General features: G+C 38.5%; 1 protein-coding gene across 1 annotated transcript in view; it reads left to right on the forward strand.

The window, feature by feature from the left end:
* Positions 1-3,995: 3,995 nt before the first annotated feature.
* Positions 3,996-26,104, forward strand: part of SCD1 (stomatal cytokinesis defective / SCD1 protein (SCD1)) — a 132,458-nt gene continuing 110,349 nt past the window's right edge. The window contains exon 1 of the mRNA XM_088941489.1: positions 3,996-4,508. Coding sequence (XP_088797615.1) covers positions 4,335-4,508 — 174 coding nt within the window. The 5' untranslated portion in view covers positions 3,996-4,334. The remainder of the gene's footprint in view (positions 4,509-26,104) is intronic.

Below are 26,104 nucleotides of genomic sequence, written 5' to 3' on the forward strand. Positions count from 1 at the left end.
GGTAAGCAATTCAAACATTTGGAATCAAATGGGTTAATAAACAATGCCATAATTAATTAACAAAAAATTAAAATTTATAATACAAAACAAAAGAATTGGACATATCTATAATATTGTATATGCATTATATTAAACAAAAATGAGTATAAAAATTAAGAAATATTTCTATTAATGATAAAAATGGAATGCCAAATTTAAAATCAACCTAGAAATGAAATGATATCATACTAAACAATAAAATTTTTTAAAAATAAAAAATACAAAGAATCACAAAAGTAAAAAAAAAAAAAAAGATAAAATTTTGAGCACATATCTAGTGTTATATATTTATAAAAAATAAAATATTGGGTACATTTCTAATATTATACATTCATTATATTGAACAAAAATAAGTATTTTACATAAGAAATAACTTTATGAATGATAAAAATTTAATACAAAATTTAATCTCAACCTATAAATCAAACCATTTTCCTTTTTGGGTGGTGGGTTAGTGGTTTAGGTCAAATGGACTAATTGATGATATGATAGTTAAATAATAAATCTTTTAAAAAATATATATATAAAATTATATATTAATTATACCAAACAAAAAGTGGATGTGATGTGTATAAATTATTTATATGACGTAGATGAAATATATAATTTAAAACTTATTTGAAAACAAAAATTTGTTCTTATCTAGATGGTGAGTCAATAATCCAACTTTTTAAAGAAACTCATGATAATTGTTAAAATAAAAATTATTTTTATTTATGATGGAAATGGGATAAAAAATTTAACAACAACAGCAACAACAACAACAATAATAATAATTGTTATTGTAATTTAAATTTTACGTGTGCAATGCATCTACAAATTTACTACAAACATTTAAAACTCAAATAATTAAAATCAAGAAAAATTTGTCACATGCAATGCATGTGCTTAATTACTAGTATAATTTCAAGTGGTATTCATCTATTAGTTTTCTCTTTAAAGAGGAAAGTTAAAGTGGGAATCACCTATTATATTCTTCTTAAAAGAGGAAACTACAAGTAGGTCCCACTTATAATTTCAAGTGGGGTCCACCTATTATTTTTTGCTAAAGAGAGGAAGTTCAAGTAAGATCCGCCTATAATTTAGTGAACTCATTAATTTGTATTTTATTTTTAACATTTACTAGTTTTACATTAAATAATTTTTATTTTATCTAATGAGACCCACTTGCAATTTTTTCAGTTTAATAATATTACGTCAATATTTCTTATTATTTTATTCATCATTTAGATGAACCTAATGACGATCTTTCAACTTAGGGGATGTTTGGAACCGTGACCATTTTTCAAAAAAAAAATGGTGCCACATCGGATCCACACAGGCATTTCAACAAGAGGCTAGATCTCTTGCCCGCAGCTTCCTACCCACGCCATAAATTTTGGACACGTCCACTAGCATGTGCCTCTTCTTCACATGTGCAGAATTGCATGTGAATTCAATAGAATGTAATGGGTCCATCCCGTCAAAACTTACCCATTAACCCAATTAATTTTTTAACCTACAAATAATTAATCTTTCCCCTTCCCAAGAACCCTAATATTCTCATTCTCTCAATTCCATTATCCATAGCGTACTGTTCCAGGAAACTTCACTGGCATCCCACAACCGGCAACCAGCGGCATGCTCACTAGCATCTTATTCTCTTCATACTCCACTGGTTAACCTTCTTCTTCTATTCTCCATAATGTCCTATTCCAAGAGATTTTACCAACATCTTACAGCCGACAATTGAGGATGTGCTCACCGATACACCGGTGGTTAAGTAACCTCAGCCAATACAAGAAAAAATTGAGCATTATTTTCTTATAGTTCTTCTAACCAGGTTCTTCTCACTGGTTGCCGGTTGTCGGATGTCGGATGTCGATGAAATCTCTTGGAACAGGACGTTATGGAGAATAGAAGAAGAAGGTTAATCAGTGGAGTACAGAGAGAATAAGATGCTGATGAACACGTTGTCGGTTGTCGGTTTCTGATTGCCGGATGCCGATGAAGTTTCTTAGAACAATACATTGTGGAGAATGGAATGGGGAGAACAAGACTATTAGGGTTATTGGGAAAGGGAAAGGTTAATTATTTTTAGGTTAAAATTTTAATTGGGTTAATGGGTGAGTTTTGACAGGATGGACTTAACGTCTGTCCCATTACATCCCATTGAATTCACATGCAATTATGCACATGTGAAGAAGAGGCACATACTAGTGGACGTGTGCCCAAAATTTATGGCATGGATAGGGACATGGATAGGAAGTCGTGAGCATGAGATCCGACCTCTTTCAACAAACGCCCATGTATTTCATTGTTTGGTTCAAGCATTTATTGAAAAAGCGGGCATGCCTCGTAAATCGGGATCCCTCTGATGGCATTTCATGCATCGGTGAATCATTCCCCCCAACGGCAATGAAAATCACCTTACCAAATAGCATAGTGTTGCTCACTGCCTACGTGGCAGAAATAGGCCTGTAAACGAAGCGGATTCGAATTGAATAAGGCCATGTTCGAATTCGATTCCGATTACAAAATAATTTATTTGAATTCCATTCGAAATCCGTTAGATGTTCAAAAATTCCAACCGAATCCGATTTTGATTAAAATACTGAATATTCGAATTGATTCAAATTCGATTGATTTTATAAATATTAAAAATCCTAAATCTTTAAATTAGATTACACAAGAAGAAACCCCCTTGGCTTGTGAGCAAAAAATAGAAAATGCCTCAAAAGACTATAATAAGAAGAAAATGATAGCAGAAAACACTTGAAAAATCTAAAAATAAAAAAAGAGATATAAAGTAACAGAGAAAATTGATATTTGAATGGAAGAAGTTAGAAGAAGTGAATAACGCCATGAAGCTCATTTGTCTTCGATGAAACCCGATGCTCTTTCCTTTTTTTTTTCTTCTATCTTTGAATCTATGATTGCAAGTTATGATAACACGACCATGACTAGGGGAGAGGGAGATGAGACGGAGATGGGGAGAAGCATGACCATGAAAATGGGTTATGCATGTTTCGATGAAGACAGAGGGGTTGTAGGGAGAAGGGGAGAAGAGTTTGTAAAAGTGAATGAGTTGTGGGGAGAGGTTCGATGAAGACAGAAGGGCTATGCATGTCTCAATGAAAAAAATATAATATAAAAAATCAAGAGGGACTATGCATGTCTCGATGGAAAAAAAGAATCAAAATGACTTGTACATTTATTGATTTTTGTCAGTTTTCTAAAAGGGCTGTAACATCTTTAATTGTCTTTGATGATACTCTTACACCTTTTTTTCTGAAAAGGTGTAAGAGTATTAAATGTATAAGACACGAAATCTTATATTACAATATATTTACATATATATTATATTATAATATATATTATATTTATATTTAATCAAATTTGAATATTTATCGAATTGAATCAACCTATATTCGAGTTCGATTTGATAAATTAATCAGTATTAAAACTTAATTCTAATTTGACCATTAAATTAATCGAATAATATGAATTTGATTCGTTTACATCGGATTTCGTATTCAAAATCAGATACTTGAATACCGTTTACACCACTAGGCAGAAACACTCCCAAACAAAATTAAAGATTTTTTTTTTTTTTTTTTGTGAAAAATGGATCTTGGAAGCATGGACGTTTTTTCTTAAAAATCAGTTCCAATAAATGCCTACGCTTCAAAACACCATCTTAGTTTGAGGGATAAATTGGCCCCTCAAATTTTAAAAGCCAAATATCCATTTTATTTTTACTTTTTATTTTTTTCTTTGTAATACATTAAGGATATGTTTGGTTTGAAGGAAAAAGTAGGGAAAGGAAGAGAAATGTAGGGAAATCTTTACAATATAAATTTCCCTGCATTTTCCTTCCTTTCCCTACTTTTTCCTTCAAACCAAACACAGTCCGAAATTAAGAAAGAAAATGACCAAGCCTGTTAAATAGCAATTTTTTATTTTTATTTTTTTTCCTTCAAGACATTCACGGAAATTGAGAAGAAAGAAAATGACCGGCAAATCAACATTCCCCTCTCCGGAGCCTGTTAAAAAACCAAATCACATGTAATTATTATTGTTTCTTCTCCTTTCGCCATCTCCCGCCCTTTCAATGTATGCCAACTGGATCTCTTCATTAGTCTCTCGATCGCAAAGTAGAATTATCGAAGGAGAACAGTAGAGGAAAAAAAAAAAAAAAATCGGGTTGGGGCAGATCTCACAACATTGGATGGAAGGTACAGGTAGAGATTGAGGAGAGCAGAAGATCAGAGGTAGCTGCTTTATTAGTTAATTGCTGGTAGAGGAGACAAGCGATGACTCGGATCTTCGAGTACTTTGTCGTTTGCGGGATCGGTCCAGAGATCTCAACGCTCGATGGTAACAAAGGATACCATGGAACAGGGGTCATGTACTTACCTTCCGTGCTCGATCAATACCCTCCTCCCAATAACGCGCTCTACCCTCCCCCGCCCCCTCAGCTTTCCACTGTAAGTGAAGGGCAAGTGCTTTCATAATTTCAATAGCTTTCGTTTTTTCACTTGTAACATGATTCTTAATGCGAATTTCCTTATAATGGCGCGCTTTTGCCAATATCTTGCTTGACACAATGTGTGTTTTGCCTGCAATCTATACAAACATCATTCTCCCTCCAATCATCGTTCTTCAACCCTGAAGTTATTGAAAATAAGGTTCTTAAAAGGGATAGTTTTGAAGTGGTGTTTATAGTCCTGCCCATAAGCCCATATTTTTTTTTCCAAATATCTACGTCGTGTTACTGTCTTTTGACTTCTTTTTGAAATTGCACCTAATCATTTTAAAGAATTTAAATCTCTTACCCTCCTGAAGTTCTTGAATTGGAAGCTACTGCAACGCTATTTCTTAGTATACCAACTTATCGGCCATAACCTACACTAGAAGAACTCACTGCAAACCTTCTGATTATCCAATGGGGAGCAAAGGGGAAAACCTCCCTGAGCAGTCCAGGCATACCAAGCTCTGCTCAATTTCAAATAAGCTGAACATGTTTCTTGAAGGAGGCTGCTAAAACAATAGCAATGACCAAATGAGTAACACCCAAATCTCACTAAATGCTGCATGACAAGGAACAGGTGTTTGTCACCACATTCTTTATTCAAGAGCACCCTGGAGCTTTCTGGAAACTATAAAACTTGAAGAAAATTTATGCAATCATATTGTTCAACAGTTGAGAAGTAAAAAATGTCCAAATTCCCTAGCTCTTGATCTCTTTCATTACTGGAGATCAATGAAACAATGGATCTGGGTACAATACTTAAGAAAATTGATGATCTTAAAATTCTAGAAGGTATTGTATAGTTCTCTAAAAAGTTTTAGTTGATTTTGAGAGTTTGATCAACATTATTAATCTGTTTGTCCAGTCTAATGCACTTTGTCTTGTATGGATTTTTGAAATAGTGAAACCCATTGCATGATATGGGACTGGTTCTATTAGTCACCCTTTTGGAGTATAGAACAGTGCAGAGGTTAATGTGGAGAGCATTAATCCATGTTATTCTTTTGGGAAGACCAGGGAGGTTAGAACATTTTGTTACAATAAGAAGACTCTGCAAAGCTTGTAGAAAGGAGACTATCACCATTCTAGTTATTTATTGGGTGCAGACCCTGGAGATGGCATTGCAATTGATGCCACATGACTTTCTTCGGGCAATCTGGGAGGGAACTAATTTAGAACATTTTATTACAATAAAATGACTCCTCAAAGCATTCTAGCTATTCATTAGGTACAGACCATGGAGGTGGCATTACAGTTGATGTGATGCTTAGATATGGGGTGCTGTGATAACATCTGATCCTCATAGATTGGTGAAACAGCAGGGGTAGGTACACTACACTGGGAACATCATCAAGCTGAATTTGATGGGTGTTATTTACTGGTCTATTAGATATTTGGAGTAGTGATCATATTCACATATTTTAGATCCATTTCATGATTTAATGTTTACGTAAGATTGGAATTGCTCTCTGCTAGTCAAGTCAGCGTTACTTATCGAAAAAGAAATTGCTCTCTATCAGACCTACTCTATTGTTTTCAAGGGAGCTATAGTGGCTGAAATTGTCTTAAAATGCTATTGTTTGGACAGGGGAACTAGGAGATTCAATATTGGATGCTTAATTACAGCAGAACTCTGAAGATGTAAAAATTGTAAGAAAAGGAAGAGAAGGAAGGAGAAGATTTGTGAGAGAGAAAGAAGAGAAAGAGGGGAGAAAGAGAAGAGGAGCCAATCATATTGGCTGTCCCTCTCATTAGCTTTTATACTTAAAGAAACAACATGTACAATGTCCAATATACCCTTGATGGGGTGTTTACTACTAACAACTTACAAATAAAAACAAACTACTACTTAAAAGTGCTCCTAACTAAAGGGCTGTGGTCCCAACATGCTAACTAAACAAAAATAAACAATTAAGTGATTAACAAGAAATCCTCAACACTCCCTCTCAAGTTGGGAGTAAATGTCACACATTCCTAACTTGTGTAGGTCATGTTCAAGCTTGCTCCTTGTAACTCCCTTGATAAAGACATCATCCAACTATGAGTCAAAAGAGACATACGGTAGGTAGACTTCTCCAGTTGTTACCCTATCCTTTATGAAGTGTCTATCAACCTCGATATGATTTGTCCTATCATGTTGAACTGGATTATGGGCAATGTTGATTGTGGCTTGACTATCACAATACAACATCATAGGTTCCTTAACAACAATCCTAAGTTCATTTAACAAGGACCTAATCCAAAGAAGTTCTAGGACACCACGTGCCATAGATTTGTACTTTGCTTTTGCACTTGATCTAGCCATAATTGATTGCTTTTTACTTTTCCATGAGACCATATTACCTCCTATAAAGGTGTAAACTCCTGATGAAGATCTCCTATAAGGGTGTTCACGGGTCGGGTTGGGTTGGTTTGAGTCATTTTTTTCAACCGACCTGACCTAGTCGGTTTACTCATTGACTAAACCGAAACGACTGACCCTGAAGAAAAACCGACCCAAACATGAAGGGTCGGTTTATCAGTTTAGTCGGTTTTTATATGTATTTTAAACTAAAATATCTATATCTAAATATCTATTTATATTTAAGTTTATTTCTTTTTAGTTTTTATGCAAAACCAAAATATATATATATATATATATATATTTAAATCAATTAATTTTTTATGCAAAATTGATTTTTTGTCAAAATATATTTGAATTTATACAAAACTGAATTAAATATTATACCATTGTATTATATTTGTATTGGTTTTGTGTTTTTAGTTTTTATCATAAAAATAACCATTTTTTTTAAAGTTCAAACAAAACACAAATAAAATATATCAACATTTAACATATAGGGTAGGGACTAATTAATAATTACTTAAAAATATAGGATCGGTTCGGTTTGGTTTGGCTTTGGTTTTCATACATGAAAACCAAAACTGAACCGAGTTGTTGGTTTATTTTTTCATACAAACCGAAACGACCAACGATTTTGAAAAACCGACCAACTCAGGTTGGGTCGGGCCGGTTTGGTCGATTTGACATTTAATGTGAACACCCCTAATCTCCTGTCATCTAGGCACCCTACCCAATCTGCATCTGTATATGGACAGGCCTCCAATATCAAGTGTCTATGATCAATAAACAAAATTCCCCTATTGGAATGTTGTTTTAGGTATGCAAGAATCCTATCAATAGCCACTTGGTGCTAAACTCGAGGAGCATGCATATATTGACTCACAATACTAACAACATAAGAGATATCTTGATGGGTCATGCACAAATATAGTAGGTGGCCCACCAACCTTTGATACCTCCCTACATCCTTTACTAACTCACCATCTGAGGCATTAATTTTGTGGTTATGATCAATAGGAGTATTGGCTGGTTTGAGTCCAAGCTTCCTAGTTTCCTGTAGTAAATCCAATACATACTTCCTCTGAGAGATAAATATCCAATGTTTGGATCTTGCATCCTCAATGCCCAGAAAATACTTTAGCTCACCTAGATCCTTGATTTCAAATTCCTACTGTAATGACTTCTTTAATGCATTAATCTCACTTAAGGCTTAGTTTGGAAGGAGTACAAATACAAATATGTACAGTACAAATCTATACAAAATAATACAAAATATAAGGTTTTGTGCTTTACATATTTGTATTTGTACTCCTTCCAAATGGAGCCTAACTAATTTCCTATAACCATAGGATCATCAACATATACAATCGGTACTGATACAAGTGATCCTCTCCTTTTCACAAAAAGTATAAGATGTGGATCAGTTCAATAAAAATAACAATATGATATGAAATTAGAAAGAAAAATAAAAAAGAAATAAGAGACATCAGAAGAGGAAGAAGAAGAAGATGAGAGAAGAAGGGAGAAGGAGAAGAGAGTTTGATCAATCCTCTCTCCTTTTGGAACTCCCTTTGTAAGAACAACTCTGAAACGCCATGGGCCATTTCCATGTACTCTGTCTCATCAGAAGATCTAGCCACCATAGAGTGATTCTTACTCCTCCATGAAACAATGTTCCTTTCCACCATAGCACAGCAACCCGAGGTAGATATTTTTTTGATAAGATATGAAATTTTATTGAAATTAAAGAATAACAAGATAAAGGTACAAGGTGGAAACTTCAACCACAGAGGTGCGAGCTGCAATCTCAATGAGTAAAAAGCATATTACAACTGTACCCAAAATAACTGATTCTTGTGTACCCCTTGCTTAGCTAAACAATCTGCCACACCATTGGCCGATCTTCTTTCCCAATGAAGCCTTACTTCAATGCTTGTGGTTAGCCATTTAACTCTTCGCAAAGCCCCCCTAAATGACTAAGGCGCTTTCTCTGGTTCCCTTAGCCACCCAATTACCAGTTTAGAGTCACCTTCAACTAGTAATCTGCCAAAGCTCAAATCTCTAGCAAGCTCCACTCCTTGGAAGACTACAAGGATTTCCACATTCACAACATTCCCTATTCCAATGGGACCTGAGAATAAGCTAAAATGTGACCATATACATTTCTGTTCACCCCCAACACCAGAGGGACCCGGATTGCCTAAGCTGCATCCGTCAAAGTTCAACTTGATAAATCCTTCTTTAGGGCCCCCCCACTCTTTCATAGGCTTCTTCTTGACAGTTGAGCCTTTTGCAATCAGTCCCCAATTCTGCCATAAGTCATCAAAGGAGTAATGTGAAAAGAAGTTGGAGGCTTTAATCTAATTTATAGCCCTGTTGAGTAGACATTTCCTAACCGCAACCTCATCTCTCTCCTTACCATTGAATGTTCCAGCATTTCTTTCCTCCCAAAGTGTCCACACTAGAGCTGCCCTAACACATTGCTACATAATCTTTCCTCTCCTCTTAGGCCATCCGAAAGTTGTAATGTCAAATAGGCTACGAACCTGTGAAGGCTCAATCCATGTGCAACCAAAAATACCAAAAATCTTTTCCCAGATGCCTATAACAAAAGGGCAGGAGATTAGTAAGTGGTAACAACTTTCTCCATTAGTTTTGCAGAGAACACACTAGTTCGGGGAAATGCTAACTCCAGGTCTTCTCTTTTGCAAGTTGTCCAAGGTGTTTAACTTTTCTTTTTTTTTTTTTTGATAAATTAGTAAGATTTTATTATAGCAGCAAATAAGAGTTACATGCAACCCATGGAAAGGCATGAGGTGCGACCTTTCCTTTATGACTAGTTATAGAATTATAAGTACAAAAGAAATTACACAAAAGCTCAAAATAAAGTAGCCCGAAGAACCCCCTGTTTTGCAAGTGAATCATCCATTGAGTTTGCTGATCTGCCTACCCACTAAACTCTGATTGTCATATTCCTTGTTAGCCATTTAACCTTTTTGAGAAGATCTCTAAAACCAGTCCGGATCCTTTAACCAACCCACTATCACCTAGGAGTCCCCTTCAATAATCAGATGCTCTATGCCTAGCTGATTTGCGAGCTGGATTCCTTGTACAACAGCAAGTAATTCGGCCCTTAAAGAGTCTCCCACACCCGCAGGACCTGAGTACAAAGATATAATGCTACTGTCTTTGTTTTTTAGAACTTCTCCTATGCCTGAAGGTCCTGGATTACCTCGACTACTTCCATCAAAGTTCAGCTTAATAAACTCCTCCCCTGGTGGCATCCATTCAACCACATGTCTGTCCTTCTTGGTAGAAGTATTAGCCACTGCTAACTAGCTTCTCCATAGGTCATCAAATGAGTATGCATCAAAGAGACTTAGAGTTTTCAGCCATTGAATTGCCCTTGTGAGAATACATTCTTTAACTTCCGAAAAACTCCTTTTACACAAAAAATTCTGGTGTTCCTTTCTTCCCAAACTGTTCACAACAAAGCTGCTCTTATGCACTTCCACATGATTCTCCCTCTCTTTGTGTGCCATTCAAAGATAGATGGACTAAACAGCAAGATAATATCAGATGGCAGGTTCCACCTACACTCAAACAACATAAAACTCCAATTCCATAAAGCTGTAGCAAAGGAGCAATCCAAGGTGTTTAACTTTCCAAGAGACACTTCCCAACAAAAAAGCCCTCACTTTGGGAGGAATTGGTCTAGACCAAATTTCCTTACAAAAAGACAACCGGGGGTTAGAAATAGAACACAGGGAAGAGAAGAAGGAGGCACAAGAGAAAGAACCCAAAGAGTTGGGGGTCCAAACATGCGTATAAGGTTTAGAAGGGTCCACACAATCAATCTCTGAATCCCTCAAGTCTCTCCTAAAACCCAAGTTCCAATTAAAACCCAAAGAATGAGAAAGGGACACTAAGCTTTGAATGGGTTCATTTTTAAAGAGAGAAATAGAGTACAATGAAGGAAATTGGTCCTTTAGGGCAGAGTTACCAATCCAGATGTCTTCCCAGAAAAGAACCTTATCACAGAGCAGATGTCATACCTGATGAGGCTCAAAAAATGGGGGAGAACCTCAATTATAGCCTTCCATGGAGAGTTCAAGGTGGCCCGTTGAGATACACCAGCATCCCAACCATTATCTACACGACCATGGATACATCCTATAACCTTATGCCAGAGCATCTTTCTCTAAAGAGGCCACCTCTACAACCACTTACCTAGCAATGCCATATTTTTCTTCCTTAGATCTCCTAAGAGCATGCCTAGGTACTTCAAAGGCCAATTAGAGATGGGACACCCTAGAGCATCCGCTACTTCCAACAACTCCTCCAAATTTAAACCCACCATGCAACTTATCAAAATTGACTTTCATCTTAGAGATAACCTCAAACAATTTTATCACCCTTCTCAGTTCCAAGCCTTATGTGGCTTCCCACTCACAAAATATTATTGTATCATCTGCAAACTATAGGCGAGTGACCACAATATTCTCTTTACCCACCCTCCACCCTCTAAAAAGATCCAACTTATCAGCTCTCAAGATAAGCATGTTGAACACCTTGGCTGTCAAGGTAAATAAGAAAGGAGAAAGAGGATCCCCTTGTTGCAACCCTCTGGTGGCCGGAAAAAAAATCTCCCATTAACTAGCATTGAATAATGGCAAGTCTTCAAGCAACCTTTAATCCATCTACATCATCTCTCTCCAAATCCACAACACCTCAGAATTTCTATGAGTAACGACCAATCAACCATATCATAGGCTTTCTCCAAGTCCAGTTTACATACAAAGCCTTTTTCCCCCATTCTCTTAAAATCCTCCACACATTTATTAGCTACTAGGAATTGGTTAGTAATTTGTCTTCCTTGAATAAAAGCTCCTTGGGATTGACTTATCAGGTTGGGTAGTAAGACTAATTTTAACCTTAGTGACAATACTTTAGCCATTATCATATAGATGCTTGTCACTAGGCTGATGGGTTTGAAGTCTTTTGGTTGGATGGCATCTCTCTTTTTAGGTATCAAGACTAAGAAAGTGGAGTTAATACTCGTACTAAAGTGTTCCTCAACAAACTCCATATAAATTGCCCATAAATCCACTTCAATCATCTCCCAACAATCCTGAAAGAATGCCATTGTGAAACCATCTGGACTTGGAGCTTTAGATCTATCCAATGATAAGGCAACTCCCTTTATTTTTTCCAAACCAATGTTTCTTTCCAAAATTATTGCCATTTCAATGTCCAGTCTTGGCCATTCTAGTCCTTCCACCCTAAACCCAACATTGTTCGACCTTTTATATATTGCTTTGAAGTGATCCACAAAACCATGGGTGATCTCTTCTTGGTTGACCAAAATTTCACCATTCACTTCTAATTTCTCCACAAGGTCCTTTCTTCTTATTGGCTAATGATGAAAAAACTTAGTGTTGCCATCCCCCTCCTTAATCCATTGATGCCTCAATTTCTGCCTCCAATAAAATTTCCTTCCTAAGCAAAATCTCTTCTAACTCCTTCTTTAAAGCCTGATGCAAGATCCTATCCTCCTCTCTTAACACTCCTTGGCCTTCCTTATCATCTAGTTGCTCAATTTGGGATACCACTCTTAGTTTTCTCTCCTCTATTCTTCCAAAATGATCTTTATTCCACTCTTTTAATTTGCATTTAAGCCTTCGTATTTTCCTGTGGAATTTAACTCCTTTCCAACTGACATCCCCAATTTCCTCATTCCACCATTCAGCCACCTTGTGCACAAAGTCTGGGTGAGTAAGCCACATATATTCAAATCTGAACGGTTTGGGGCCATTGAGAAAATCCTTGGTTGCAATACTAATTGGGCAATGATCTGAAGTGACTCTTGGCAAGGCCTTAGCAATCGACCCTATCCAATGCTCTTCCCACTCAGGATTGAAGATAAATCTATCCAATTTAGAACAAATGGGGGGGTACTTGTGAATTTGACCATGTAAATAGAGTTTGTTGGAGAGGAATCTCTTTTAGCGCATAGTCTTCAATAAACTCATTGAACTTCCTCATACTGGTAGAGGCCATCTGATTGGGATTATTTGTCTCATTTGTAAATCTAACTACATTAAAGTCTCCCACTAGATACCAAGGTCCATCCTACAGACCTCTAACATCATATAACTCTTCCCACATTTCACCTCTCTATCTATGTCTGTTAGGACCATATACATTCGACAAAACCCACACGAATCCATCTTCCATATTCCTAAACTTTAGAGAAATTGAGAATTGACCAATTAATTATTCCAAAGACTCCACCACCTCATTCTTCCACATAGACATAGTTACTAGACCCCTAGATGCTCCCCACGAAGGCAAAAAGGACCATTCTATTCCTCTAGTGCACCAAACACTTCTCAACTATCTTCTGTCCATATCTACCACTTTTGTTTATTGTAACAACACAATGTCTGGACTTTCCTTTCTTAGCAAGTCTTTTATTACTCACCTTTTCTTGGCACTCCCCAATCCTCTAACATTCCAACTTATTATCTTCATGACAATTTTTGCAAAATTACCCCAAATTACCCACCTTTTATTTTGATCCCTTCCTTCTCTCCGCCCTTGCACTAAACTCTTAAGTCCCCCACTACTAGGAGTGTGCATTCGGTTTGTTTGGTTAAAAACCAAATCGAACAAACTGAATTTCTTAAAATCAATATACTATATTGGAAAACCGAACCGAAACCGAACTTTGCCTAAACTGACCAAATCGAATCGATTTTTTTCCCGGTTATTTCAGTTGATTTGGTTAAAACCGAAAGTCCATTTAGATGGATTTAATAATCCACCATGTCCTGCCAGTTGCTTCAAACTCACTGGTGTCGGGCGATTCATTGAATAGCTAGCTCACTAGTCACCGTTGCAACTGAGGTAGGTAGCAAAGGGGAAAAAGAAAAAAAATGAGAACTAAACTGAACCAGATTGGAATCAGCAATCTGGTTAGTGAAGAATAAAAGGGGACTGGTTAATGAAGAATAAAAGGGGACTGGTTAATGAAGAATAAAAGGGGGAAAAGAACAGAAAAGAAAAAATTATTGTACTTGAGTTGTAGAATCGCTGTTGCCGGAGCTTGCTAATAATCCATTGGATAATCAACGTTCGATGGTCGGAATATTAGTATATCATTGTGTTCCAGTGTCAGTCTTTCATGGAAGAGGAAGACGGTGAAGACCGAAGAGAAGATGAAGCAAAAACAAAAAGTGAGAGGGAGACATGTCAAGGGTTTTGGCCTAATGGCTTGCATTATTACTCATTTACCCCCCTAGATGTTTGGTTATTTTAGTTAATCGAACCTCTAAATATCACAACCAAAACTGAAACCCGATATTAACAAAACCGTAATTAAAAACTGAACTGAACCATTTACTCGAACTAACTGAAGTGACCAAACTGAAACCGGAATTTTAGTTCTGTTATTCGGTTTCAACCGAACTATGCTCACCCCTACCTGCTACATCAGACTTTAATTTCTCTACTTCTGTCATTTTTTTTCTTTCTATGCCCTTATTTTCCCCTTTCTTATTGGAATAAACTATCGTATTATTAATTTCTTTTGCATAAATAGTTAGAGGATTATGTACTCCAGGAGGAAATAAGTTGGAGGTAGAAGTCAAGATGTAAGTGGCTGAAAGAGGGGGACAGGAATACTAAGTTTTTTCATGCTTTGGAAAGTGGCAGAAGGAGAAAAAACACTATCTCTAATCTAGAGATTGAAGGGGTGATAGTCACCAGTCAAAGAGAAATTTCAGGTGTTTGTAGACACTTTAGATCTATCTTTAGAAGGCCCCTAAATAACATGGTGTGGCTTGAAGGTTTGGAATGGCCAACACTTAAGAGGGAAGATAGGGAATGGTTGGAAAAGAAATTTGATTTGGAAGAGGTAAAAGGGGCAATTTTGTTCAATGGGTAGATCAAAGGCACCGGGCCCAGATGATTTTACAATGGCTTTTTATTAGGATTGTTGGGAGATACTGAAAGAAGATTTAAGGTTGGTATTTGATGAGTTCCATACCAGAGGAGTGATTAACCTTGGGCTAAACTCCACTTTCATTGCATTGATACCCAAGAAAAGTGATGCAAGTCACCCGAAGAGTTACAGGCCGATTAGTCTAGTTAATAGCCTTTATAAGATCATCACTAAGGTGCTGCCTTTGAGAATTAGGAAGGTGCTCCCAGTAATCATATCAAATAATCAAGGAGCTTTTGTGAAGGGGAGGTAGATAACAGATTAGATACTTGTAGCAAATGAGAGTCTAGAGGACTTTAAGAGATCAAGGAGAAGAGGGGTGGTCTGCAAACTAGATTTAGAAAAGGCTTATGACTTGGTTGATTGGTCCTTCCTACTAGAGGTGATGATTAATTTTGGGTTTGGAGAAACTTGGTGCAAATGGGTAATGGGCTGCATTAGGGATTGTCATTATTCCATTCTGGTGAATGGGATAGTGGTGGACTATTTTCCAGCCTTGAGAGGGATTAGACAAGGAGACCCACTATCCCCTTTTTTGTCTCTTGGAGGGAGAATCACTTTGATTAGGTCTACTCTTGCTAACCTTCTTGTCTATTTTTTGTCAGTCTTAAAGATTCCGGCTAAGGTGGCTAGCAGGCTGGAAAAACTAATGAGAGACTTTCTTTGGGAGCTGGGGGAGGAGAAAAAGGATCATAGGATTAGGCGGGAGGTGGTATGTAGGAGCAAGGAGGGGGGGCTTGGGAATTGGGAAAATAAGGATTAGGAACTTAACATTACTAGGGAAATGGCTGTGGAGAAAGAAAGATTGTGGGAAGTAATCATGGGTTGGCAGACAATGGATGGGACTTTGGGATCTCAACATGGACTACTAGAGCATCTCCATGGAAAGCTATTCAAACTATATTGCCCTTGTTCTCCCCATGGATCAGGTATGATTTTTACTCAGGTAATCTTATTAATTTTTGGGAACATGTTTGGGTTGGGGATTTCTCTTTGAAAGACCAATTTCTAGGCATCTTTGCTATCTCTACCCTTAAAAATGAACCAGTTTCCCCTTTCCTTGTACCTTCTAACTCACCCTCCAGTTTCAGCTGGAATCTGGGTTTGAGAAGGGATATCAGGGATACAGAGTTAGATTGTATCTCAGCCTTATTATCCTCTCTTGAAGGGATTTCTTGGAGCCATCAAAGACGGACAATAGAATTTGGACACTCACTCCCTCAGGTGCTTACACTTGTGCCTCTTCCTTTAAGGCCCTTTTACCTCCTCTTGTTGGACTGTCATTCCCTGTTAAAGAAGTGTGGTGTCAACCTATACCTCCAAAGGTTGGGAGTTTTTGTTGGAAAGCCATTTTGGAAAGAGTTAATACAGGGGATCTACTTCAAAGAAAAAGACCCAATAGTTGTTTGTCCCCTCATTGGTGTGTCCGTTGCAAATCTAATGGTGAGTCTTGATATAATTTACTAATTTCTTGTCAGTTTGTTAAAGTTATTTGGGAATGGTTTACTTCTTTGTTTGGGTGCAGGTGGACTCCCCCTTTGAATGAGCAAAGCTTATTCACTTTCATGCCTAATTGGCAAACCAAAAGGGCCAAGATCATGTGGAGATGTGTAAGGACTGCGGTATGTTGGACTGTTTGGGAGGAGAGAAACTCAAGGGCATTCTCAGATAAGGAGAGAAGCTTGGAAGTAATCTTGGAGACTATCCACATAAGGGTGATAGTTGAAAACTTTGGAATTGTTTACAGTGTTCTTAGTTGATGAGATGAAAAGACATTGGAAGGAGATTGCAGATTCAATTCCAATTAAGAAGATTTCAAGTTCTTGCTGGACACCTCCACCTCATGGGTTTACCAAACTGAACTTTGATGGCAGCAGCATGGATCCAAGGCCCTTCAGAATAGGGGGAGTGATAAGAGACGAAAAAGGGAATCTGTTAGCTATGCTTTCTGGTCCAATTGGGGTGGGTGATTCCCTGAGGGCTGAGATTTTAGGAGCTCTTGAAGGGATGCAAAGGGTCAAGGAAATGCATATTAAAAAATTGATCATAGAAGGTGATTCTGAAATTGTGGTGAATTGACTAAAAGAGGACAGCTCTATGCTTCGGAAATACAGCAATGAAAAGAGGAAGTTCAAGTGGCTCACTAAGGACATGGATAAAAAGAAGTGCAAATGAATTGGCAGATGGGCTAGCTAGGCAGGGGGTGAATAGAAACTCTATCTTTTGGGCTGTTTTGTAATTGCTTCATGGTTTGGGTGTACGTTGGATAGTAGGGAGTTAAGATTTTTTAGCACCCTTCCTTATAATCCTGAATTTCTCAGTCGTTAATAAAATTCATTATTATTGATAAAAAAAAATTCTTTTAGATTCTCAAACCATCTCCCTTGCCACTTCCACTACCGGTTCCCCCTTATTGTCTCCAATCTCCCCACTTAAATTTCTTTCAAGCTGAATATTGTCTTGCTTCCCAAATTCCCCATGATTTGTTGTAATCCCTCCCTCCTTACCTACAAGCTCCTCAAAGGATTCACACACCATGTTCCAAATTATTTCCCCTTGTTCCTTATGAAAAGCCTTCTCAACTTTCTCTTCATCTCCACTCTCTGTTTCTCTCAGAAGTCCCCCTTGGCCAGCTATTGAAACTTGTTGGGGCTGGATAGTATCTGTTATAGGCATAATAAACTCATCAGTAGCCTTAAAACAAATGACAGGCATACCTGGAGAGAGAGGTTCAATGCTGGACTCTGGAGCTAGAGCAACTGGATTGGCACTCGACCTAGAATTACCAAATTCCGAGGGAGCAGGGTTAGGTTTAATCAGCTGTAGAGAGATCGCTTGACCCTTGTTAGAACAAATATCCATCTCTAGTGTAACTTCCCTTTGTACAGGAAGGCAGCTAGAAACCACAAATGGAATACCCCGCGTATGTTGAGTTCCTGAAATAAGATTGGGTGTAGATGGGCATTGACTGTTACCTCTGCCACTAGAGCCTATTTCTTCCCTATTTGCCCCTAGAATGACTTCAGAGGGTAGTAGTAGTAGAGTTAAGTTTTTTGATGTGATGTTGTTTTCTTCCTCCAGGAACAAAAGTTCAGCATCAAAACTCTCTTGAAAATCTGGATTTCTGTCCAGGCAGATTTTTCCAATACTCGATGTTTCAAGATCCCCTAACTTGGTCTCTTCATCGTTTAGTGAAAAAACACTTTCAAAATCTCCAAAATCATCATCTGCGAAATCTTCTTGTTCCTAGGATTCCTTTTTTCAGAAGAACCCTTCTTGTTAGACTCCATAGGCTTCCAACTAAGCAAAGCTTCCCGCTTGGTATTCTTGCTTTCTGTCGAGCTTTGTGGGAGGGATGATGATGGACCATAGTTAGTGTCCACCATCAGTCCTTTAGAGACTCCTACGTAGTCATGAGCCTTACCTTTATTTTTACTTGAGAAATCTGGCCCATTATAACGCACAAGACCTTCCTTAGCATCTGGTACGTGACCTTTTAAATTGTCACTTGCTCCACCCCTTTTACTTGTTAATGGGCCCAACCCACTTGATACCCCTTTTATTCCCTGATAGCTTTCACCCGAAATAGATCTCCCGTCATCAATACATTCAACCTAGTCAGCATCTATATATGCCTCCAGTTTCATATGTCCATGCTTAGCAAAAAGAATGCCCTTCCCTAGAGTACTCTTCAGGTAACACAAGACCTTCTCAGTGGCTGCCATATGGGTGTCTTTAGGAGAATGCATGAATTGACTAATGACACTCACTGCATAGGAAATATCCAGCCAAGTCATACAGAGATACAATAACTTCCCAAGAAAATGAGCAATCTTTGGAACATCCCCCTATCAACGAACAATTCACCATCAATGACTGGAAGCTTGTGATTTAAGTCTATAGGTGTAGAAGTAGGCTTAGCACTAAATTTGCTAGTCTTGGCAAGAAAATATCTGAGCTCCCCCAAATCTTTGATTTTTTTATCAATAACAAAAGCAATTTCATTAACAAAGAACAATTAAGTACAACGAAAAGGCTCCCCAAGGAAATATCAAGTTACAACATAACCCAAAACAAATTGTTCCTTCCCACCCCTTGTTTAGCTAGTGTGTCAACAAATGCATTGGGTTCTCTTGTCACCCAATTGAATGTGACCTCTATCATGTGTAATAACCTCATCACCTTCCTTTTTTCATAGATGTAGCACCACCATCCATCCTCATCCTTTTGGAGCCAATTAATCACAAACTTAGAATCTCCTTTAATTGAACATTTTTGGATGTTCAATTCCTTTTGCCTTTTGAATCCCCAAATCTTTGATTTCAAACTCAGTGTTAGAAACTTCTTGAGGATAAGAACTTCATGTGCATCATCACTAGTAACTACAATATCATCCACATAAACAAGAAGAAATGCCACCAAAGAGGCTCTCTTCTTGACAAAGAGGGTATGGTTAGACTGAGTTTGTGTGTATCCAAAGGTAACAAGAGCAGCCCATAATCTCTCAAACCAAGCTCTAGGAGACTATTTGAGACCATAAAGGGACTTTTTCAATTTGTACACCTCCCCTTGCATTTTTCTCCCATACACTTCTGGAGGCAAAGACATATAAACCTCTTCATGCAGATCTCCATTTAAGAAGGCATTTTTGACACCAAATTGATAAAGTGACTAGATGAGACTAGCAGACAAGGATAGGAGAACTCGAACTGATGTCATTTTAGCCTTAGGAGCAAAGATCTCCAAGTAATCAATACCATACATTTGCATGTAACCTTTAGCAACCAAAGGTGCTTTAAACCTCTCAATAGTATCATCAACATGGTACTTAACAGTAAATACCCATTTACAACAAACAAGTTCCTTCCCCTTGGGTAAATCTGCAATTTTCCAGGTAATGTTCTTATTCAATGTGTCTATTTTAGTCATCATAGAATCCCTCCATTTTGGTTTAGATAAGGCTTCAGAGACAGATTTAGGGATGGCTTGTGTAGAAACAAAGGCTAAGAAGAGGGCAGGCCTATTATTTGGTTAGTGATGGGTGGTGCCAGAGACTCAGCTGAAGGTGTGGAAACAACTTGCGCATGCCTGAGTCATTGTCTTTGATACCACCTTTGAACAATGGGATGAGAGATAAAAGTATGAGGATGAGTAGGAATGTGTGAAGAAGACTCAATAGGAGGAGACACAACAGAAGGAACAGGTGACTCAACTGAGGACTCAATAGGAATGGGAAGAGGAATAAATAGGGGCTTTGCAAATAACCCCATTAATGCTCCCCCTCAGAAGAAGTGCCAAAGAAAGTGACCAGCCCCTGAACTCCCTACTTTTTGCTGTTTTCTTGATGAAGAACTAGAACTAGCTGCATCCTTCTTACCTATAAATTTTCCATACTTATCCAATTCAGTCTTGACTACAACTGTTGTAATAGACTCCAAGAGTGAGTGATCCTGATGACCCCCCAGTCATCACCATATTAGAATTACCTTTCTTGTTCCTGAGTTGAGCTGCTTTAAGGTGTGGGTGGAGTTTCTAGCATGTGTCTTTGGTATGCTTAGATTCCATACAGTAGTCACGCACTAGGTCCCCCTTATCTCCATTGGGTTTTGGTTTGACAGTGCTCACCATAGTTGATTGTTCTATCCCGGACTGTCTCATCATAGCATTCCTTTTGCTCTCCTTTCCAAACACAAATGCATATGCCTAAGAAAGAGTCACATTTTCTTTAGAAAGAATGTGCTGTCTTGCAATGTTGAACTCATGGTTAAGTCTAGCTAAAAACTCAAAAACTCTCTCAAACAATAGTCTCTAAGTGATCTATCTCTTGCCAAAGAGATTTTAGGATAGTGTAGAACACTGCAATAAGTATATCTCCTTTCCTTGCATTAATTATCTGATTTCTTAACTGATAAGCTTTGGCTACATTTTAGTTCTGGGAATAAGTTTCAACTGTTTGCTGGAATACATCAGCTGAAGAAGAAGAAGAAGAAGAAGAAGAAGAAGAAGAAGAAGAAGAAGAAGAAGAATTGAGAAAGGCGGCATGCACTCTTCAGCCGGCCCTACAATCTTATATAGATGATTATAAATAATATTACATGAATGGACTAGAATGCCCCTGATTAGTGATGGGACACCTAGACAAATAAAACAAATAAAACATTAAACAAGTTTAGGCCCAATAACTAAGAACTTAAGATACAAATATGACTAACATAAACACTAAAAAACAGCCGAACCAACACTCCCCCTCAAGCTAAGTATGGATGTCAGTCACGTTTAGCTTGCCAAGTAAGTTTGAGAAGTTCATTGAAGCTAGTCCTTTAGTTAATACATCTGCAATCTGCATCTCGGAAGGAGTATGAGGAATGCAGAGTTCTCTTGAGACAATTCTTTCTCTAACGAAGTGCCGGTCAATCCCAATGTGCTTCATCCTATCATGTTGCACTGGGTTATTTGCAATGTTGATGGCAGCCTTGTTGTCACAGTACAGCCTGAGAGGACACTCGACCTTTATTCCGAGCTCACCAAGAAGGGTCCTAAGCCACAACAGTTCAACAACACCATCAGCCATAGCTCGATATTCAGCCTCTGCACTTGATCTAGCAACCACATTTTGCTTTTTACTTCGCCATGTAACCAGATTTCCTCCAACAAACGTGCAATACCCAGAAGTAGATTTCCTATCTCCAACAGAGCCAACCCAATCTGCATCAATATACGCTTCAATTTCAATTTTATTGTGTTTTTTTTAACAGAATTCCTTTTCCTGGGCAAGTCTTCAAGTACCTAAGAATCTTTCCACTGCTCTCATATGAGGAATCTTTGGAGAGTGCATGAATTGGCTGACAACATGTACAACATAAGCAATATCTAGTCGAGTGAGAGACAAATATATCAACTTCCCTACCAGTTTTTGGTATCTTTCTCTATCAAGGTAGTCCTCTCCAACTGATTCCTGTAGACCATGGTTCTGTTCTATTGGAGTATTTGCTGGTCTACACCCCATCATACCTGTATCCCCTAGAAGGTCAAGGACATACTTCCGCTGACATATATAGATGCCCTCTTGTGACCTAGCAACTTCAATTCCAAGGAAGTATCTCAGATGGCCCAAGTCTTTGATCTCAAACTCAGAAACCAAGAACTCCTTTAATCTTTTTATCTCTTCCAGATAATCCCCTGTAATCACCATATCATCCACATAGATGATTAGTACCGTAAGTCAGCTATTTTGTTTCCTTATGAACAAAGTATGATCTTCACCACTTTGAGTGTATCCCACTCTCTTCATGGCCCCACAAAGTCTCTCAAACGAAGCCCGAGGAGACTGTTTAAGGCCATATAATGCTTTCCTCAGTTTACATACTTTCCCATCAAAGCCATAACCTGGTGGAGGATCCATGAATACCTCTTCACGTAGATCACCATTTAGAAAAGCGTTTTTCACATCCAACTGATGTAGCTCCCATGAGAAATTTGCAGCTAACAATAATAAGACCCGGATTGTGTTGAGCTTCGCGACTGGAGCAAGTCTCTTTGTAGCAAATTCCTTCATTTTGAGTAAACCCCTTTGCCACAAGTTTGGCCTTGTATCTTTCAATGGACCCATCCTCCCTATGCTTTACAGTGAACACCCACTTGCATCCCACAGTGCTCTTCCTTTTTGGTAGATCCACTAATTCCCAAGTCCTTGCTTTCATTAAGGCTTTCATTTATTCATTTATAGCCTCTTTCCATCTTGGATTAGACACTGCCTCTGAGTACATAGTAGGAACATGCACAGAGGAGAGAGCAGACACAAAGGAATAATAATGAGGAGATAAACGTGAGTAAGAAACAAATTCAGCAATGGGGTGTTGGATAGTACAAGAACGGGTAGACTTACGAAGAGCAATGGGGAGATCCAAATCAAAAGTATGAGTGATAGGATTACCTGGAGTTGCTGAGGCAGATTGATCCGAGTCCGATTGATTGCTGCCATGAGTTAGAGGGTCTTTTTTCCTTCTGTTGTAGGTGATTCTTATATCTTTCTGTTGCTTACTGGTGTCCTCAGTAACATCTGCAGCATCAAGAGTGGTAACAGGTGCAATGGGAGCCTCACTAGGTTCACTCGGGATGCTACAACTAGGAGGATCAGGAGGAGAAGATGGAAGGCCCGAGGTAGAAAGAGGCACAAAAAAGGAGGGGGAAGAAGAATCCTCTTCCATCCCACTAGTCTCCCTTAAGAGGATTCTGTGAAGAATGAAAATAGGAGTGAGACTAAAAAAATACCACATCTTTTGTGACGTATTTCTTCTTGGTGACGGGATCATAACACTTGTAACCTTTCTGTGTAGGAGAGCACCCTAGAAAGATTCCTTTCGTAGCCCTAGGATCCAACTTGGTATTCTTTGGATCCTTTACATGTATAAAACACACAACCAAGGAAGAGGAAAATCTAGAAGATTAGGGCAGAGGACAGAGAAAGGAGTTTTCACACCCAACACCTTGGATGGCATCCGATTTATCAGATATGATGCGGTAAGGACGGCTTGAGACCAGTAGTGCTTGGGAACCTTGTGCTGAAATAATAAAGCTCGAGCGGTCTCCAATAAGTGCCTATTTTTGCGCTCAACAGCCCCATTCTGTTGAAGGGTACTAGCACAAGATGACTGATGTATCATGCCAGCATCCTCCATGAACAGGTTCAAGGATCTTTCAAAATATTCCGCAACATTGTCTGAATGAAATTGCTTAATCTTCTTGTCAAATTGAGTTTCAATCATTTTACAAAATACCATGGTTATCTGTGGCACTTCATTACGCCCTTTTAACAAGTAGATCCATGTGCATCGTGAGTAGTGATCAATAAAACTGATAAAGTAACGAAAACCATCCACAGAAACAAGGGGTGAAGGGCCCCAAACATCAGAATGGACCAAATCAAAGGGAACTTGAATTTCATTACTAGAAATTGGATAAAGAGTTCTACATTGTTTTGACAACTGACACACTTCACAAACTAAACTTTGACTTGAAATACCCTTGAATAATTCAGGAAACAACCATTGCAATGATGAAAAAGGTAAATGACCTAGTCTAGCATGCCACAAGTGTAACCTAGCTATTGACTCCTCATTATTCTGACTACTAGTAGCAGATGATTGTAAGGCCGAACTTATGTCTGCATCAAAATAGTAGAGACCTCCACACTCATGACTGCTCCCAATCGTTCTCTTCGTCAATTTGTCCTGAAAGACACAATGAGTAGGAAAGAAAGTTACGCTACAGTTTAAATTCTTGGTAAGCTTCGAAGCAGATAAGAGATTAGAAGTAAGATTGGGAACATGTAGAACATATTTAAGAGAGAGGTTCTTGCTTAGGTCAACTCCCCCTTTCCCAGAGATGGTGGAGAGGGAACTGTCAGCAACTCTCATCTTATCTTGGCCAGACATCAATTGGTAAGAAGAAAATAAAGAGGACATGTGTGTCATGTGGTAAATTGCACCGGAATCAATAATCCAATAAGTAGAGTCTATAGAACTAGTTGTACTATAAGCAGAGACAATACCTGATCTGGCAAGAGAGGTGGAAGCAAGGGAATTAGTCCTTAGACGAGTTAAGGCCCGGCTAAGGACCTCTACCTCATCAGCAGTGAAACCCAAGGATCCGGATGTGGAGGAATTAGCAGTCTGGCCCAATGGGAGAAGATGCAACTATAGATGTGTTCTTCGAGCTATCATCACTGTGACTAGTAACATGATTTCCACTTGCTGTTTGATTCTTCTGGGGCTTCTTGTCTTTCTTTAATGCAGCTGGTTTTAGATGATGATAAAGAACCCAACAAGTCTCTTTTACATGTCTTTCACCACCACAATGAGAGCACTTAAGATGCCTCTTGTCTGAATGCTTGCTCCCCTTTTGGTTTGAAGAAATCAGGGCTGAATGCTCAACAGGCTGCTCGGCTGGCTGTGTTTGAGTGTCAACTTGCATCTCTTTCCTCCTAACCTCTTCATTTCTTACTAGATAATAGACATGATGTAAATCTGGCATTTCATCCCTTCCCAAAATTTGAGACCTTATGCTCTCAAACATTGGGTCTAAGCCAGCCAAGAACTTAAAGGCTCTACCCTCTTCAATTTGTTTATCATGCCTCTCCTTGTCTTTTGCATTCTCCCAATCAAAAACAAGATGATGATCAAGTTCTTCCCATAGTCCTTCTACGGTTGCAAATACGTGGCAACTATCATATCTCCTTGTCTCAATGCAGCAATGTCTTGGTTCAGCCTATAAATTCTGGCATTGTTCTTTCTTTGTCCATAAGTTTTAGTGACTTTCTTCCAAATCTTATCAGCAGTAGGAAAGTGTTGAACAGTTTTGGCCACTCTTGAAGTCATCGAAGCAAGCAACCTGGACATAACAGTAGCATTTTCCTTACGCCATACTGCATACTCCGCACTACCCACTACAGGTTCCTTCTTCTGTCCATCTAGGTAATCCATAAGTTCTCGGGAAGAAATGAAGAGCATGGTTGAAACATACCATTCTCTAAAATTGTATTCATCCAACAATACACTGGTGATCTGCAAGCTGTGCAGATTTGGATATTCCAGATTAGGAGACCTACCACCAGTTCTATGATCCCTAGAAGACACTTCTCCCGATATTGAAGACATCTCCTTCCTCTTACAGTGATCACAATTGAAAACTCAGTACAAAGAACACTATTTCAGACTTACCGAAGCTGTTGCAGGTCTGAGAACTCCTTGTAACAGGTCTGAAACCAAGGACAGTCCATCTCTGTACTGTGCTGAACTCTTCTAGACTAGACTGGGCTTTGACTTCTGCTGTTGTAGACTGTGATCACCCATACGATCTGTACTAGGACTGTCGAAGTCAGTCCTTCCACCTAGATCTGTTCCACACAGATCTCTCTTAGCAGCCGAATGGCTACTACCTGCTGCGAGGTGTCTAGTAGGGCATCGATTGCTGGAACAAACTCCCCTTGGGCCCTACAACCAAGGGAAACCCTATATATAGACCTTGTTGTGTTTTACAGTCAGCCCTAGGGTTCCTTCACAGCGACCAAGATAGGAGAGAGAGAGGAAAAAGAATGGAATAGGGAAGAGCAGAAAAAGTGGCGGCTGTAATCAGACAGACGGATTAGTGCTTTGATACCATGTTTGCTGGAATACAACAGCCGAAGAAGAAGAAGAAGAAGAAG

Source organism: Nelumbo lutea, chromosome 4 (genome assembly GCF_056320005.1).
Source record: "Nelumbo lutea isolate HS-2025 chromosome 4, American lotus-T2T, whole genome shotgun sequence".
In the NCBI taxonomy this organism is placed as follows: domain Eukaryota; kingdom Viridiplantae; phylum Streptophyta; class Magnoliopsida; order Proteales; family Nelumbonaceae; genus Nelumbo; species Nelumbo lutea.